Raw genomic sequence first — 19,181 nt, forward strand, 5'->3', positions numbered from 1 at the left:
TGTTAAATGTTTAACCCAACCTTCTGGGTAGTAACCCAACCGCTGGGTCAAAACAACCCAATTGCTGGGTTTGTCCCTATTTTACCCAGCACTGGGTTGTATTTAACCCAGCATTTTTTAGAGTGTAACACGTTAATAATTCCACCTATAGTATGCAATTTTGCATGGTTAGTGAATGAAACCCACTGGGTCAAAGTGTCAGAATATTGATTTGTTTTCAACAGGACTGTCTGTTTAAGCGACAAACGCTTGAAAACCGTGATTATTATGCAGTTACATTTAGCCTATAGTGCAGAGATGACAATACCTTTAACTTTAAATCAGAATCTCTTCAAGGAAAAGTTATAATATTTGCCTCTTTCTTTAGGTCAATGCTGTTCCCCTCAAGTCCTCATGGGTGATGACCTGTGCATATGCTCCTTCTGGAAACCTTGTGGCCAGCGGCGGTCTCGACAACATGTGTACAGTCTACAACTTGAAGACACCTGTAATCAAGACGGTGAAAGAATTGGATGCTCACACAGGTATATAAGTACAGAAGTCAGGCAAGACACTTTACTTTCTTGTATACTTGTTAGTAAGTGTCAGTTATGTTATCTTTTTTTCATAGGTTACTTGTCCTGTGCACGCTTCCTCAGTGACACAGACGTTCTAACCGCCTCTGGTGATACCACATGGTTTGTGCATGTAGTATTTACATTTAAAGGGACAGTTCACCCAATTACTATAGTATATTAACTAGAATCTTTTTCAAGTGTTTTTACACTTCTTCTTTTTATAGTGTTCTCACAAGTCTCCTTTCATTGTAATTCCACGGAAACAGAAGGCAACTGCATTGTACAAAATGTTGTGTTTCATAGAAAATATGAGTTTTGAAATGACATGAGGGTGAATAACGGATGACAGAATTGTATTTTTTGCCGAACTATCGCTTTTCAGAACCGAATCACGAAAATTGTAGCAGCTAGAAATTGAAATAAATGAAAAATAGTTACAATATGGCTATGTTCTCAATATACCATACTATTATAGCTTGCATGCTATATTTGCCAAACCATGCACTATACAAAAGAGCACACAGCATGTCCCACAATGCAAAGAAGCAAATCTTCAATTGTGATATAAGCATCAGAAACAATATTTTTATATTAATCTTTTTCCCTTTTTTTATCACTTTCTGTACTCATTATTTGTTAAAAAAAACTAATAAAAAAGAGACAATATTGGATTAAAATGCAAAAATAACTGGATGCTACTCATATGCAAATTGAACATCATAGCATACATGTTTATAATGAATAATGCCTACTATTTCACTCGCAGTAGGCCATGCAATGCACTGCAACTTTCATTCAGCCAAGCAACTGATTAACATATCCATTAAAAACCAGCTACAACTTCGTTAAATGGTGCCATTCTCATCTAACAAAGTCTAATTAGGCTATAAATATAGCAAGCATCGCCACTTTTGCTGATAGGTAAGATTAAAGCTTTTTCACAATGCTTTGCAGCTTGTTGAGGAGAGTTGTGCTTTTACTTTATAATACGTTATTCAGCCTGGCAATGGATAAAAATCCCATAAACAGTCATTAAGGGCATCACCACTTTTTTTGTTACAGTTTTGTTTATTTCCCTCCCATTTTTCTTCCAGTGCATTGTGGGATTTGGAGACTGGAAAGCAGAAGACGGTTTTCCTGAACCATGTTGGTGACTGCATGTGTCTGTCTCTGTCTCCGGACATGAACTCCTTTGTTTCCGGTGCTTGCGACTCTCTGGCCAAGCTGTGGGACATCAGAGACGGCCAGTGCAAGCAAACCTTCCTGGGTCACACAAGTGACATCAACGCCATTTCAGTGAGTTGAACATGAAATGTTTGATGCAGTACCGCGAAAATTCAAAAGAGGGCATTGCAGTTATTTTTTGGCTTCCTCATTAATGAAGCCAACCTTATAACAGTTTCAAAGATTTGAGACTTTCGCATTAAATTTAAGAACAAAGCACATAAATGGAAACCAAATGGATTCACCAAACGTCCTCTTTCTTCAGTTCTACCCTAGTGGCAATGCAATTATCACCGGCTCTGATGACTGCACATGCAAAATGTATGATCTTCGTGCCGATCAAGAATTGATCACTTACCAGGATGCTGCCCTGAACAGCGGCGTAACATCACTGGCTCTATCCATTTCTGGCCGCCTCATCTTTGCTGGCTATGACGACTTCAACTGCAATATTTGGGACTCGCTAAAGGGCGAGAAAGTGGGTGAGTTGCAAGAAAGGAGTCCCAGGATGGAGTGAATCATTAATGCTGATTAAGCAGGGACAAAGTCCATTTGAAGCATGTCATATCACTCGACAGCCGTCTTGGCAACTCCACCAAACAGCTGTTTTCTATGTAGCCAATTTCTGAGTATTAAAACACTCTTCTGGCATGGATGTGAGATTTGTTGGTGTTAGTTGAGGAAGTCTTCTACTTACAGGAACAGTTTTGCTGAAAATGTACTCACCCTCAGGCCGTCCAAGATATAGTTTGTTTTTCATCTCAATAGATTTGGAGAAATTTAGTGGACACCAGTGGATCCTCTGCAGTGAATGGCTGCCGTCAGAGCCCAAACAGCTGATAAAAACATCACAACAATACACAAGTAATCCACACCACTCCAGTCCATTAATTAACGTCTTGTGAAGTGGAAATCTGTGTGTTGTAATAAAAATTTTTAAAATCCATCATCAAGTATTGCTTGCTCCGGTGAAAAAGTAATCTTGTCTGAATCAGGAGAGAAATATGCACAGATCAAGCACTGTACAAGCGAAAAAAGTCCTAAACAGCTCTAAATAAATATGCGTGTGGATTGTGATGTGAGAGGACAACAGGAGGACAACATTTAAAGTTAAAATCCCTTAATGATGGCTTTGTCACTTACAAACACTTCACAAGACATGAATTGATGTGTGAATTACTGGTGGATTATAATGACGTTTTTATGAGCTGTTTGGTTTCTCATTTTGACGGCACCCATTCACTGCAGAGGATCCATTGGTGAGCAAGTGATGTAATGCTACATTTCTTTAAAAAAATTGGACTTTGTAATATTTAATCAAAATGTCATAACTGGATTGTTTCAGTTGGTTTAAGCTCTGCCTCCACTTTTGAGTGCAACACCAACATCTCAACATCCAATCAACAACAACCCATGCAGGGAATCACCCTTTTTTCTTTTTCGATGAGTCATTACATTCAGCTGTTCCGTCACTATAATACAAAAGATCAGTCTCTACTTCCATTTCATCGCAAATTAAATAAACGTGCATGAAGAACAAAATCCTGTCAGATTCATATTCTCACTCACTTCCTTCCTTCCTTTCTCTCCTGTAGGTGTGTTGTCTGGCCATGACAACAGGGTGAGCTGCACCGGAGTACCACCAGATGGCATGTGTGTTTGCACTGGCTCATGGGACAGCTTCTTGAAGATTTGGAACTGAGTTGGACCCTGAAAGAAGATGAGATGGGAATGAGAATGAGAATGAGATTGAGACTGAGAAAGAGAAAGAAAGGTTGAGAGAGAGAATGAGAAATTATCGATTTCTGAGCAACAAAGAATCTCACACACACACACACACACACACGCACACAAACAAACACATAAAGGTCCACCTGTATGTGTGGGATTTCTGGAAGACTGGATTTCATTAGAATATATAATATGCAATATTTAAATGTAAACATGTAAGTTGCAATTAACACAGGATTGCATTATCACAACATGACAATCTCATGACGATACTTTGACTTGAAATTATGATTTTGACAGCACGATCATTTAAGAATTTAAAATATAGTATTACATATTTTTTTGTCCATTAAAAATCCTTATCATTAGATGAAAGTTTGGATGAATATTTTTATTTATTAGAAATGACGATAGAATGCAGAAGAAATTGTACAATGACTTTTCCCAACAACCACACTGTCTGTCTGAGATCTGATATTACGGCTCTTTGATGATGTTGGCATACAGGTGCATTTTCATTTTAATGAACAAACGTCCTAAAGCCCTCAAAATAACATGTTATGCTAAAAGATAAAATGTCTGTATTTACTTCTTTCATCTTTTCGTAGGACTTTTACATACAAGACAGTTCTTCTTTAATATTTCAGTGGTTACTTGAATAACTTTCTAATAAACATAGTGTTCTGCATTAAACTATAGTTTAATGTGTGCTGTGTGTATCTGTTAAGTTGTGTGTTTTATAATTGTAGGGCATTTGAATTAATTTATGAGAGAAAGAAATATTATAAGAGACAGAAATATTATTGGGGATATAATATAATCTCTGAAAGGCTAATTAGGTCACAAAACTGTGCTTTTGGAAATTTTAACAGCAGAATACCTTTATAATAGGAAGAAAGCAAGAAGTTTAAAGGGGTCATATGATGCTGCTAAAAAGAACATTATTTTGTGTATTTGGTGTAATGAAATGTGTTTATGCGGTTTAAGTTTAAAAAACACATTATTTTCCACATACTGTACATTATTGTTTCTCCTCTATGCCCCGCCTTTCTGAAATGCGTCGATTTTTACAAAGCTCATCGGTCTGAAAAGCGAAGTGTGCTCTGATTGGCCAGCTATCCAGTGCATTGTGATTGGCCGAATACCTCAAGCGTGTGACGGAAATGTTACGTCCCTCACCATACTGTGATGATGCCCTGTCCGGCCGGAGCGACGAGACAAACACATTAAAACCCATTACAAACGAGGCATTTGTTGCATCCAGTGGTGACATAATTACTGATTATAATACTGTCTTTTTACGCCTTTCTTTGCGTGAACATTTGGGCGGCGATATGCAAATCTTCCCACATAGTGAGGTAGATATGTGGGGGCGTGTTAGAAAGAATATCTCTTTGGATTTGAGACTTTAGTCTTTGCAACTTTACAGATCTTCTTTATGCACCAAGAGCTTGTAACACTCCAAAGAGAAAGGAAAAATTGAAATCGCATCATATGACCCCTTTAAGTTGAATCTAGATTTATTCACACCAACCTTTGAAAACCTGTATGTGAAACACACTTGCCCCGAAAAAAGTGCGAGGGACGAATTTAAGTGTTATTAAAAGCGTATTCTATGACGGAAATGTTACGTCCCTCACCATACTGTGATGATGCCCTGTCCGGCCGGAGCGACGAGACAAACACATTAAAACCCATTACAAACGAGGCATTTGTTGCATCCAGTGGTGACATAATTACAGATTATAATACTGTCTTTTTACGCCTTTCTTTGCGTGAACATTTGGGCGGCGTTATGCAAATCTTCCCACATAGTGAGGTAGATATGTGGGGGCGTGTTAGAAAGAATATCTCTTTGGATTTGAGACTTTAGTCTTTGCAACTTTACAGATCTTCTTTATGCACCAAGAGCTTGTAACACTCCAAAGAGCAAGGAAAAATTGAAATGGCATCATATGACCCCTTTAAAGCTATGTGTATGTGACTGTTTAGACATCCAAGTAAGAATTGTTGTTCATGGTTAATTAACTATATAAAAAAAAGGTCAAATTACGCACATCCAAAGCATCTTGGCCAGGTGCGAGATCAAAAAATACATGACATAATACAAAAAAGATCTGCACACTGTTATTCTCCCTTTGACCAAAATGTTGCCACTTTGAACTTTTAAATGAAGGGAGAATAACAGTGTGCAGATCTTTTTTGAATTATTTCATGGTAAGTCTCTCAAGTCAGAGGCGTTTAGTTCTGTTGTGAAGTCACATTGTAAACCTAATTCCTTTAAGTGTATTATCACCTCTTGCAATCTCGTTCACCTTGAGAAAGTAGATCAGGCAGTTGTGTTTTCTTTCACTTAAGAAGGAGGACGTGAGACTTACTCTAATCCACTTTCAATAGAGCTTTTTCCAGACAAGTAATTGACTAAAGTTCCTATTCTTGATGAAGTCTGGGGTTCTGATGACTTTGGCTGTGAAATGAGAAAGTAGGCTTAATAAATGACAAAAAAAACCTGTTTCAGAACAATAGGCCTATGCATTGTAAAAAGTGCATTACAAAATCAACTGCACTGAATACCAGCTTATAATATAATCACCATAATATAGACACACATGGAGTGCAACAGCATTCGGAATGCCTAGAAACCTCCTTACATTGCAAATAATTTATTATTTAATATTAAAAATGATTATAAGGACTTGATTTCATATCTAGGGAACGCTGTTTACTTTAAATTGACATTAAAAATGTAAATAAATAAAGGACATTCTGCAAATGCCACTGACCTTGTGAACTCTTTTGTATAAAAGGCCATATTACTTGCTTCAGCTGAAGTACAGAATGTTCTTTGGATAACACAGATAATGTAATTTGTTTTGTAAATGCAAAATAGAAGCGATTTCATTCCATTTCTCATGCTTCTGGGCCTCGTTGTAAATAACAGTCCTTCGATGCAGCTTATATAGTAAACCGATTTCAAGAAATTTGACTGCTCAGTATTCCTAAAGTCTAGCTTATGAAGATTAATTATTGTTATTAAATAAGCTTACGTCCCATGGAGTTTATTTCCTTGCGAAAGCTGAGCGCTTGAACGTTAATTAGATTGGGCTGACGTTGCGTCAATGAAGAAGCCTTACCTCATGAATATTAATTAGAACGTCATGACGTTTCTTGCAATCTTCCAATGCCAAAGCGCTTCCTCCTGAATATTAACAACCTAGCCTTCTCCGTAGTAGGACTCGTACGTTGTTTAACGGGAGCGATTATATGGTATACCGCAGTCGTTGTGTTTGGTTCGCTCGGTTTGTCGCGCAAAAATGTCCTCAAGAAAATTCTTCGTCGGAGGAAACTGGAAAATGAACGGCGATAAAGAGAGTTTGGGCGAGCTCATAATGACCTTGAACACGGCCAGTCTCAACGATGAAACAGGTCCATGGCGTTCATTTGATGGATACGTTGTTTACCTGAAAGAATATTAATATTATTTTTCAATTCCACAGACTAGTCGGATGTATTTAGCATATATAGCTAATCGACAGCGTTGTTTAGAAGCTACCCGACATCACCTGACACTTTAAATTGCTTTAAATCGCATGTTTGAACTGCTTTTACATAAAAATAACGTTAAAACGTAAAATATAAAACTAGTTTATTTTGTTATACAGTTTATTTTCTTATATTATTGCATGTCATTACAGTCATGTATTATTTTTCATAAGAAACAGACATTTTTTTCATAGGCATAGAAAGCTTCATTATTAATTTATCATATTTGGTCCCACATATTCTATATTTGTCACCAGTGTTGGGGAAAGTTACTTTTAAAAGTAATGCGTTACGATATTGCGTTACTCCATAAAAAAGTAACTAATTTCGTTACTTTTTATGGAAAGGAATGCGTTACGTTACTTTTGCGTTACTTTTTAAATCTGGACAGGGCTTGCTTGTTTGTTTTTAAAATAAAAAAGTTCTATTTTTGGCAAATATATAAAAGCCTTTTCACACCAAACGTGAAATGAATCAGCCTCAGGCTGAAGGGAAAGTACATTTACATCCGTACAGTAGAATGCAGAAGAAGACACTTCAACACACTTCAGCAATAAACAAAGACACACAAATGTTTGTCTAGAGTAATTTTTGTTTATTAGTACGGTTTAATTGGATCATCGAAGGTCAGAAGCAAATAGAATGGGATTAAATACATAAAGGATATTTGTGTTGCTTAACATTTAATTATTGCAGGTTTGCGTCATATTCTGAGTTGCATTCCTTTTATTCATTTTGAGGAATACTGAATCTGTGTTTTTTGTGAGTGTGATGAATTAATGCATATTCATATTTATTTTAGAACTACAGTAGCATCTTCTGATTTCTGTCACCATGGCGACACCAAAGCTGTCAATCAATAAATTGATAAAAAAAGTAACTTGCATTACTTATTTGAAAAAGTGACTTGAAGAAAAGATATTCTCTTGTAAATTAAAAAGTAATGCGTTACTTTACTAGTTACTTGAAAAAAGTAATCTGATTACGTAACTCGCGTTACTTGTAATGCGTTTTCTCCAACACTGTTTGTCACATATGCCTAAAAATTACATAAGAATACAACTTACTAGTTAAATAAGTAGCCACATGATATTTGCCCTATCCCATATTTGTCTCATGTGCACATAATTAATTGTTAGCCAAATTATTGTTTCCCATTCTACCTGGGGGGGGGGAATCTAATAAATTCAGAAGAAATAAAGAATATTGCACACACACACACAAAAAAGTTAATAATAGTAACTTTTCATAAGAAATACAGATATTTCTGCATAGGCCTGCTGTAGAAAGCTTTATAATTAATTTACAATTTGTGGTCCTATAGATTCTGTATTTGTCTTACCATACATCCCATATTTGTCCCATACGCATGGAAAATATAACTAGTTTTTAGCTAAATAATTGTTAGCCAAATTATATTTGCCCTATCCCAATTTTTGTCCCATATGCATAAAATATTTGTTAGCCAAATTATTTGTTCCCATTCAGAGATAGTCAATAACAATAACATTTCACACACACACACACAAATTATTTAAAATTTTTGGTCCTACAGACTCTATATTTGTACCACATGCATAAAAAATGTTCGCCAAATAATATGCTATTCTATTTTTTCCCCCTCACAATTCTGACAGTTTTCTTGCAATTGACAATTCAGTTTATATCCAATTTCTTTTAGACTTCGCTGTAAATTCACAATGGCGAGAAGAAAAAGTTGAGATTAAAAAGTGCAAGATAGAAAGTTTCTAAGTTCGATGGCAGAAACTAAAAAACTGAATTGCGAGATGAAAACTCAGAATTCAGAGGGGGGGGGGGGGGGGGGGGGAAAGAAGAAGGGGGGGGGGGGGGGGGGGGGTAGTTGGAATTGCAAGATATAAACACAGAATTGCAAGTTTATTTATTTTTTATTCCGTGGCAGAAACAGGCTTCCATAATTAGTTTCCATTCTACCTAGAGAAAAATATCTAACAAATTTAGAGGCAGTAAAAAAATTATAATAATAAAAAAAGAAATATTTCAAACAAAAACTGTGATATGAGGGTGAGTAAATGATGACAGATGTTTAGTTTTGGGATGAACTATTCATTTAAAAGAGGTCTTGCTGGTTTTCATGATCATATATCATCATAACAGCGGTTTTGTCTTCATTGTTTAGAGGTGGTGTGTGGAGCACCGTCCATCTATCTTGATTTCGTGAGGTCTAAGCTGGACCTGAGGATCGGTGTGGCCGCCCAGAACTGCTATAAGGTACCCAAAGGAGCCTTCACCGGGGAGATCAGGTATATGTGCTCATTGGTATCTTTTATAGTTTTTATGAACAGCCATTTATCACTGTCAAAACTCTAAAAACCATATTTCACGTTCTCTACTTTTCTTCGCCGCTTTAGCCCAGCGATGATTAAAGACTGCGGCATCGACTGGGTGATTCTGGGCCATTCTGAGAGGCGTCACGTGTTTGGCGAGAGCGATGAGGTATTTTAATAGGAATCCAAACCCTTATATCTCTTTGCTTTTCAGTATGCTGAAATTCAGGCCTCGTGTTGATGCATATTTGTGCTATTCTGCATTCAGCTCTGTTTCACTCTGATTGGCTGTGATGTCCTTTGCAGCTGATTGGCCAGAAGGTGGCCCATTGCCTAGGGAGCGATTTGGGTGTGATCGCCTGCATTGGGGAGAAACTAGAGGAGAGAGAAGCTGGAACCACTGAGGACGTGGTGTTTGAACAGACCAAAGTCATTGCGGGTCATTTGAAAACACAAATCTGATAAACACTATGTGATTTTAACACTGTGGATTGTCAACAAATATGCTAAGATGGCCTATTTGGCAGATTTATTTTGATGCTTTATATGAAATGCTCGTGTGCCGAACGTGAGTTTTCAAACAGTTACATTTTTTTGTTCTAGGACCCTGTTCATGCATGTGAAACACTTAAAGCTTTGATAAATTTCTATATTTTATAGACAATGTGAAGGACTGGACTCGTGTGGTTTTAGCATATGAACCAGTCTGGGCCATTGGCACTGGCAAAACTGCCACTCCTGGTCAGGTAAATCTGTATGCATAGTTTTCATGCAAGTTTCATCTCCATTATCATGTTTGATTGCTCTCATTTCATATTTATGAAATGCATATGCACCAAAGCGTGAATAATAATATGCTTAATGATATGCTTTTACATTATACTGTAGTTTAAAGTCATTGGGCCTCATTCATGAAACATTCGTAAATATATGAGTAAACTGAGTTATTTACGCGAGAGCAACTTTATTTGGTGTTGCTCTTAACTCTTAAAAATAAAGGGTCTTTATTGGCATTGATGGTTCCATGGAACCTTTCCATTCCACAAAAGTTTCTTTTTGTAGTGCAAAGAGATTTTTCAGATCATTAAAATGTTTTACACTAAGAAAATATATATATTTTTTAAGAACTGTCAATTGAATGGTTCTTTGGGGAACTTAAAATGGATCTTTGCTTTGAGGAAAAAAGTCGTCCTGTTATTTGTGCGCTGCAGGCTCAGGAGGTGCATGAGAAGCTGAGAGGATGGCTGAGAGCGAATTTGTCGGATGCAGTAGCCGACTCTGTGCGCATCATCTATGGAGGTGAGTCTGCAGTGTTCAGAACATCCTGTCTGTTCAATTCTGAGTGGCCTTAAAGATATAGTTCAAAAAATTAATATTCTGCCATTTGCTCAGCTCATGTCACGCCACATCCCATTGACCTTCCTTCGTCTGTGGAACACAAAATAAATTTGGTAGAATGTCTATGATAATGAAAATAAGATTGCAAAAACCAGATACCCCCATATATACAGTTATGCATTTGGTAGATGCTTTTATCCAAAGCAACTTAAACTGCATTCAAAGTAAACATTTTATCATTGCATGCATTCCTTGGGAATCGAACCCATGACCTTCTCGTTGCTAGCACCATGTTCTACTGTTTAAATACTGGAGTTGCTATTTAAACTCTTATTTTACACAGTATTTACTTTTAAGTCATTCAGAAATATATGCAAATAGAAGATGTGCTCTATTCTTTGACAAGCGCAGATTTGGAGAAATGTAGCATTCCATCACTTGCTCACCAATGCATCCTCTGCAGTGAATGGGTGCCGTCAGAATGAGAGTCCAAACAGCTGATGAAAACATCACAGTAATCCACATGAATCTGGTCCCATCAGTTAAAGTCTTGCGAAGCGAAAAGCTGTGTGTTTGTACTAAACAGTTCCATCATTGCTTCCGGGCTAAAATACTAGTCCTCTATCCATAATATCGCTTTATAACATGTAATGTAATGGACATATATGTCTACTGACTCAATGCTGATCCCTTTTTACTTAACAATTTAACAAATACATTTACTCTTAGTTTGCTCTCTTGGTAACTCGCCACTTATGTTCTTCTCTCTTCATACCACAGGCTCCGTTACTGGAGGAAACTGCAAAGAGCTGGCAGCCCAGCCTGATGTCGATGGCTTCCTGGTTGGAGGGGCTTCCCTTAAGCCAGAGTTTGTTGACATTATAAATGCCCGCGGTCCAAAATAAATTTTGACGGTCCAAAACTGCCGCACTGCCCAATCAGTGTATACCAGCTTCTTGTCATTCCAGCAGGTCTGAAAGTGCATTTGGCGTTGTGTTGCTTTTGCTCACCTGCTTGTTAAACAGTCGGCGTGGGTTATTAGACTGGAATATTAATATCAACTCCCTTCCCACTTAAAGTAATAGAAGAGAGCTTGGGCATGTTAGTTTGTTATTGCTGCTGCACTCGAGTTAACTGCTGTGTTGTCTATGCACTTCCAGAGCACTAACATACTGTATTCTCCACATTGATTAACTTACAAGACCAGCGTTGAATGCTTAACTGAGTTTGTAGTGACTTAATGAGCACTTTATCCTCTGTAGAAATGACTACCTCGGTAGAAAATTAAAAACGTTTTTGTCCTGTCTTCTTGTAGTGTTTTTTTTTTCTGATTTAATCACTGACTTAAATGCTGCGCGTACTGAAACTAAAGGCTAAATGGTGTAAAATATATATTTAAAAAAAAATCTTTTTTGCATAATTTTCATGTTTTTACAATTAATTTTATCATTAAGAAGCATCAAGTTTGCATTTATGTATTTGACTAAAAGCAGTAATATTGTGAAATATTATTACCATTCAAAATAAAATATTTAATAAAATAACTTTTTTATTTGAATAGGTTTTAAAATGTAATTTTCAGCATCATCTCTCCAGTCTTCAGTGTCACATGATCCTTCAGAAATCACGGTTCTTATTATCAAAGTTGAAAATCATTTTGTTGTGTAATATTTTTGTGGAAACTGATACATTCACGATTCTGGACGAATAGAAAGTTCAAAAGAAATAAAAATATTTTGAACATTATGCAAACATGTCTTAAATGACACTTTTGATCCATTTAATGCATCCTCAGTGAATAAAAGTGGTCCTTTCTTTTAATGAGTTAGTGACTCGTAGTCTTTTTTTATGAGTTTTCTAATGAACATGACAAGAAATACAATTTTAAAACCCATTAAAACACTATCCTGTTCTATAATTGAGGGTCTAAATGGTGAAAAGCCATTTAAACGTCCTACTCTGCTTTTAACGACGAGAAGAAAACACACTTAGGGACTCAAGGTTGACGAAAGTAATGACAGCTTTAATATTCCATAACATTATTCACTGATAGGCTTGTCAGTTTTTTTTTTTTTGCATTCTTTTACTTCTTTCACCACAATAATCTCACAAAATGGTGAAAAGATAAGTCATCAGGAAGGAAAAAGATTTCAGGTATGGGGGGGAACAAGCCAAGTCATAACCACAAGAAGGGAAAGCGGGAGAGAAGACGGATGAAACGACGAGAAAGGAAGCAACACAGACTGCAAGTCCATGGGGGAGAGAATAAGGAATCGTGTGCATTGAGAGTGAAACTTTGCTACACAAATGTGAGTGAGTGAGTGAGTGAGTGTGTTTGGTCTCTATTCATGTCGGTCCAGTTCTTGAATCAGATCGGTCATCGTGATTGGTATGTCTCGCTGGATTTTGATCATTCATTTAAAGCAGAAGTGAAGTGTGTCATTCCTATAGCTGTCTCTTATATATTTGGACAATGGTAGCCCCGCCCCAAACACACGCCATTGGTTGAGCCAGAAATGTGCCAAACAGATGGCTCACTTACAGACTGTTTTATTCAATGCAAAAAACTTCCACTTCCCCTTTAGGATGGAGATCCAGGGTAAAAGAAAACGTGAAAGTACATTTTAAGAGTCATTGCATGTAGAAAATCAGGCAGACTTATGAAGATTAGGGGGTTCTTGAATATAATTATTATTATTAGAAGGGATGTGTGAGCGTTATGGCCGATCCTTTAGATTTCATTCTCTTTATTTATTCATTTTTTGCTGCGTTGATCTATGTAGGGAAGCATTAAGACAACAATATCACAACATAATCGGGTCATATTTTAGACCTTCCAAGATATACAGAAACTGATGAACTTTGTGGAAATAAATATATTCTACAAATATTATTTTAAATGCTTCGTATACTAAAACGAGTAAAACACGTTGCTCTTTACTTTTATGTCAGAGGTTAAAATAAAGCAATAAGCCCCAAGAAGCCGTGGTTTACACTGAATTTATAACAGCTAAGCGGAGTGCCTAAAACCCCCTTAGCTGTTATAAATTCACTGTAAACCACAGCTTCACGGGGCGTATTGCTTTTATAAAACGGTTATTCCATATACGTAGTTAGGTTTCACAAAATAAAACAGAGCAAATAAAGTGTAATGATATAAATAAAAACAGTATTCTTCCACCAAACAATGTAGTTCCTCAGAAGCAGTTGTGGCTGCCGAGCATCACACAAATGTAAACAAAGGTGTACGTTTATAGAGTAATTTACCACAGCTTCGAACGTGGCTCAGCCAATCAGAATCGAGGACCGGAACTATCCGTTTTATAACACCCTATTTTATTTTATTTGTTGATTTGAATGAATAACAGTTTGTTTTAAAGAGCTCTTTTTTTCTCAGCATGCTTTTGGGTCAGAGATGGACTTCGAAAATCCCACTGCTGCATAAATAGTCAGGTAACTATTTGATTTCCAAAATCGATAGATTTTTGCCTAGTTCTCATGCAATGAACCATAAAAATTACATTTGATTTCTTTAGCGCGGCAAGTCAACCTAGACGGTGTTTTTTATGTACATACATTTCACATCTAAACTGAAGCTTAATTTGAAAGATTACACCTGATTAAAATAAATCTCTACTTTTATTCCATCTGAGTAAAATCCTTCTTTTTTTTTTAAAAGTCTTTGCCTTGTTAAATTCAAGGTCCATTTTCTGTATCATACGCATGCATGTCCACCCTGTGCACATGTTTTGCCCGTCAAGTAATTCAGCATCACTTGTGCATAACGTTGGTCGCTCAAGGATTCACTGTGCATAATATTTGGTCAATCAAAGCCTGTCCACAGTCCAGTTCAGTTTAAATATATATAAAAGTCTTTGCCTTGTTAAATTCAAGGTCCATTTTCTGTATCATACGCATGCATGTCCACCCTGTGCACATGTTTTGCCCGTCAAGTAATTCAGCATCACTTGTGCATAACGTTGGTCGCTCAAGGATTCACTGTGCATAATATTTGGTCAATCAAAGCCTGTCCACAGTCCAGTTCAGTTTAAATATATACTTTGAGAGTCCGAGCAAGTCATTTTTTGTATATCAGTGCAAATAGTGCTGTTTTAATGCATTTTGAATGATTTGAGGGGACGTCAAGGGCAGTCAGTCGGTTCAGTGCAGTACATACTCTGTTGGTCAGTTGTTTTTTGTGTGATTTCGGTGTGGTGGTGTCAGTATCACAGAGCGCTAGGGTTTCTGAAATTGTGCCCGGCGAATCGAGCCTGATCGCCCAGTTCTTCTTCAATCCTGTGAGGCAGGAAAAAGCAGACAGATTGGCAGAGATGGACATGGATTAATTATACGGGAACAGGAGGTGACAGAGAAACGGCTAGAAGACTGTAATCAACTATGTTAATCCAAGTAATTATTGGTTTCTTATGTGGCCCACGCTATTTTTGAGACTGGGACTTTTTCAGTCAGTTGAGTCATATTCATTTGTATGTGCTGATGCACAATCAAACATTTTTACATTTTCTAAAGAAAAATGCCTACATTAAATGGAAGTCTATGGGGTTTATTTAACTTTTTTTTTTTTTAATCATCCAATTGTATAGAGAATGAAAAAGCAAACAAATTGAGCAAGGGGTTCAATACTTACTGTTAGATACCTAAAAATGAGTATGAACAATTCTAGCTCTAACTTTAAAAATATATAAAAAAGTCAACAGTTGTGGCTTTACCAGGGTTATTGTAGTTATCTAAAACTAAAACCATTAAAACTGTACTTTATATAATAAATTAAATTATTGTTAAATGAAAAAAAAAATTTAAACGAAAAATGAAAAGCTAAAAAAATGAATAATAAAAAAAAATAAAAAAAAAAAAAAATCCTTCCAAAAAAAAAAAAAAAAAAAAAAAAAAAACTGCGGTGGAGTAGGGTTTGAGTGGTTATGAACGAATGAATGAAACGCATTTGTCCGTGTTTCACTCCGTCTCTAATCGCGCTCGCGGAAAGTGCTTGAGAAACAGTGGGCCCTATCATACACCCGGCGCAATGCTGTGTTTTTTGCTAGTTTCAGCCCGACGCAGTTGTCATTTTCACGTCCTGCGCCACCTTGTTTAAATAGGAAATGCATTTGCGCCCATTTGTGCTCTCATGGGCGTGCTGGTCTGAAAACGAGGTGGGCGCTTTGCTATTTTGAGGCAACTGAAATAGACTGTATTTTTTTTTTTTGTTATTTAAAGAGCGCGTTAGTATAGGCTGGTCCACAGCGCGCGTACACTGCTTATTTCACACACAGGGACACACAGCAGCACACAAACATGCCAAATATTAAAAATTAAAGTATTGCAATGTAAAATATTATTATTGTGTAGGCTACATAAATGTAAAAATGCCTTCATGTCATAATGGATAGTCATTGCATGTATCCGAATTAGGCTACCTATTTGCTCACGCAGGAGCAGCTCCGTTTCATCTCTGGAGATGCGTTCTGTCTTTGCGCTTGCAAATTCCGCCGTTTAAATAGCAAATACGCCATGGCACGAGCGCAACTGGCTCTTAAAGGGAATGAGAGATGAGACTCTTATTGAAGTGGGGTATGAGTGGTTATGAACGAATGAATGAAACGCATTTGTCCGTGTTTCACTCTTCTCAGCATGCTTTTGGGTCAGAGATGGACTTCGAAAATCCCACTGCTGCATAAATAGTCAGGTAACTATTTGATTTCCAAAATCGATAGATTTTTGCCTAGTTCTCATGCAATGAACCATAAAAATTACATTTGATTTCTTTAGCGCGGCAAGTCAACCTAGACGGTGTTTTTTATGTACATACATTTCACATCTAAACTGAAGCTTAATTTGAAAGATTACACCTGATTACAATAAATCTCTTCTTTTATTCCATCTGAGTTAAATCAAGTTTTTGCCTTGTTAAATTCAAGGTCCATTTTCTGTATCATACGCATGCATGTCCACCCTGTGCACATGTTTTGCCCGTCAAGTAATTCAGCATCACTTGTGCATAACGTTGGTCGCTCAAGGATTCACTGTGCATAATATTTGGTCAATCAAAGCCTGTCCACAGTCCAGTTCAGTTTAAATATATACTTTGAGAGTCCGAGCAAGTCATTTTTTGTATATCAGTGCAAATAGTGCTGTTTTAATGCATTTTGAATGATTTGAGGGGACGTCAAGGGCAGTCAGTCGGTTCAGTGCAGTACATACTCTGTTGGTCAGTTGTTTTTTGTGTGATTTCGGTGTGGTGGTGTCAGTATCACAGAGCGCTAGGGTTTCTGAAATTGTGCCCGGCGAATCGAGCCTGATCGCCCAGTTCTTCTTCAATCCTGTGAGGCAGGAAAAAGCAGACAGATTGGCAGAGATGGACATGGATTAATTATACGGGAACAGGAGGTGACAGAGAAACGGCTAGAAGACTGTAATCAACTATGTTAATCCAAGTAATTATTGGTTTCTTATGTGGCCCACGCTATTTTTGAGACTGGGACTTTTTCAGTCAGTTGAGTCATATTCATTTGTATGTGCTGATGCACAATCAAACATTTTTACATTTTCTAAAGAAAATTGCCTACATTAAATGGAAGTCTATGGGGTTTATTTAACTTTTTTTTTTTTAATCATCCAATTGTATAGAGAATGAAAAAGCAAACAAGTTGAGCAAGGGGTTCAATACTTACTGTTAGATACCTAAAAATGAGTATGAACAATTCTAGCTCTAACTTTAAAAATATATAAAAAAAAGTCAACAGTTGTGGCTTTACCAGGGTTATTGTAGTTATCTAAAACTAAAACCATTAAAACTGCACTTTATATAATAAATTAAATTATTGTTAAATGAAAAAAAAAAAAATTAAAAGCTAAAAAAAATAAATAAATTATAATAATAATACAATTCATATTATATACATATTAAGAAATACCAAACCTAAAAAAATGACTGAAACTTTAACAAAAATTCTAATGAAAATGAAAAATACATTTAAAAAAATAAAACCATTAATAAAAACTATAATAATATCTCTATGATACTAAAAAAACAAGTTGCAAGCAAAACCTAACACACTTAAAATTTTAGCATATTTAAAAAAGTATGTGACAATTATTTGGACATTGTTTTGGGGATTGAAATCATTTTTTACTCGATTGCTCAAAAATAGTAAGATTGAATGCTCTCTTGCCTCATAAGTTGGTTGTATTTTGCGAGACGCTCAGATCTACATGGAGCTCCTGTCTTTATCTGAAAAATAAGAAAGAGAAAGAGTTCAAGTTTGATTAAGATGGTTTTGAAAAACGTATCCTCTTTGTACATAATGCTAACACTGTGTGTACCTGTCCAGTGCAGAGTCCCACCACTAGATCAGCGATGAAAGTGTCTTCTGTCTCTCCTGAACGATGGCTGACCATCACGCCCCAGCCGTTGGCCTGAGCGAGCTTACATCTGAGGGACACACAGTTCCAAATGAGAAGCTTAGGAGCTGGAAATGCTGGTAATAAACTGGTTTATGGGGCATGATTTAGAGATTGACGTGTCTGGTTACTCACGCCTGGATGGCCTCTGTGACGGTGCCGATCTGGTTGACCTTCAGGAGCAGACAGTTGCATGCGCGGTCTTCTGCAGCCTTCTCTATCCTCTTTGGGTTTGTCACGGTCAGGTCGTCGCCCACGATCTGGATCCCCATGGAGCCCGTCATGTTAGTCCAAGCGGCCCAGTCGTCCTGATCAAACGGGTCCTCAATGGACACCACTAGCGATTAAGATAGGAACAAAAGATTAATAAATACTATTATTTAGTAAGCATTATATTGATCAAAAGTGACAGTATAAATCATTATAATGTCACAAAATAGTTTTATTTCAAATAAATGCTGTTCTGATGAACTTTCTATTCATCAAAGAATCCTGAAAAAAATGCATCATGATTTCTTGAGTAGCAAATCTAAATACTATTATTTAGTAAGCATTATATTGATCAAAAGTGACAGTATAAATCATTATAATGTCACAAAATAGTTTTATTTCAAATAAATGCTGTTCTGATGAACTTTCTATTCATCAAAGAATCCTGAAAAAAATGCATCATGATTTCTTGAGTAGCAAATTAGTATATCAGAATGATTTCTGAAGGATCATGTGACACTGAAGACTGGAGTAATGATGCTAATAATTCAGCTTTAAATCACAGCAATAAATTACATTTTAAAATATGTGACCCTGGAGCACAAAACCAGTCTAAAAGTCGCTGGGGTATATATTTTGTATATACTATATTTATATATATTTGTAGCAATAGCCAACAATACATTGCATGGGTCAAAATGATCTATTTTTCTTTCATGCCAAAAGATCATGCTTCAAGAAGATATTTTGTAAATTTCCTACCGTAAATATATCAAAACTTAATTTTTGATTAGTAATATGCATTGCTAAGAACTTCATTTGGACAACTTTAAAGGCAATTTTCTCAATATTT

At 36.5% G+C, this 19,181-nt stretch overlaps 3 protein-coding genes across 3 annotated transcripts in view; 2 read left to right on the top strand and 1 right to left on the bottom strand.

The window, feature by feature from the left end:
• Window positions 1-337: 337 nt before the first annotated feature.
• Window positions 338-3,520, top strand: LOC107549874 (guanine nucleotide-binding protein G(I)/G(S)/G(T) subunit beta-3-like). Its single transcript, XM_016231051.1, has 5 exons — window positions 338-524; window positions 611-677; window positions 1,652-1,853; window positions 2,047-2,263; window positions 3,377-3,520. Exons 1-5 carry the CDS (start codon window positions 401-403, stop codon window positions 3,481-3,483), a joined length of 717 nt encoding a protein of 238 aa, XP_016086537.1. The 5' UTR covers window positions 338-400; the 3' UTR covers window positions 3,484-3,520.
• A 3,212-nt stretch (window positions 3,521-6,732) lies between these two features.
• Window positions 6,733-11,999, top strand: LOC107549875 (triosephosphate isomerase A). The gene is made up of 7 exons (XM_016231052.1): window positions 6,733-6,938; window positions 9,214-9,337; window positions 9,446-9,530; window positions 9,668-9,800; window positions 10,022-10,107; window positions 10,573-10,660; window positions 11,480-11,999. The coding sequence occupies exons 1-7, from the start codon at window positions 6,827-6,829 to the stop codon at window positions 11,602-11,604; spliced, it is 753 nt and encodes a 250-aa protein (XP_016086538.1). The 5' UTR covers window positions 6,733-6,826; the 3' UTR covers window positions 11,605-11,999.
• A 4,345-nt stretch (window positions 12,000-16,344) lies between these two features.
• The window catches only part of LOC107549876 (gamma-enolase-like), a 16,347-nt gene continuing 13,510 nt past the window's right edge, over window positions 16,345-19,181 (bottom strand). Inside the window, exons 9-12 of the mRNA XM_016231053.1 lie at window positions 18,254-18,455; window positions 18,041-18,149; window positions 17,890-17,948; window positions 16,345-17,037 (exon numbers count right to left, since the gene is read on the bottom strand). Coding sequence (XP_016086539.1) covers window positions 16,968-17,037; window positions 17,890-17,948; window positions 18,041-18,149; window positions 18,254-18,455 — 440 coding nt within the window. The 3' untranslated portion in view covers window positions 16,345-16,967. The remainder of the gene's footprint in view (window positions 17,038-17,889; window positions 17,949-18,040; window positions 18,150-18,253; window positions 18,456-19,181) is intronic.

Source organism: Sinocyclocheilus grahami, unplaced genomic scaffold (assembly GCF_001515645.1).
Source record: "Sinocyclocheilus grahami isolate Dianchi unplaced genomic scaffold, SAMN03320097.WGS_v1.1 scaffold382.1, whole genome shotgun sequence".
NCBI lineage: Eukaryota > Metazoa > Chordata > Actinopteri > Cypriniformes > Cyprinidae > Sinocyclocheilus > Sinocyclocheilus grahami.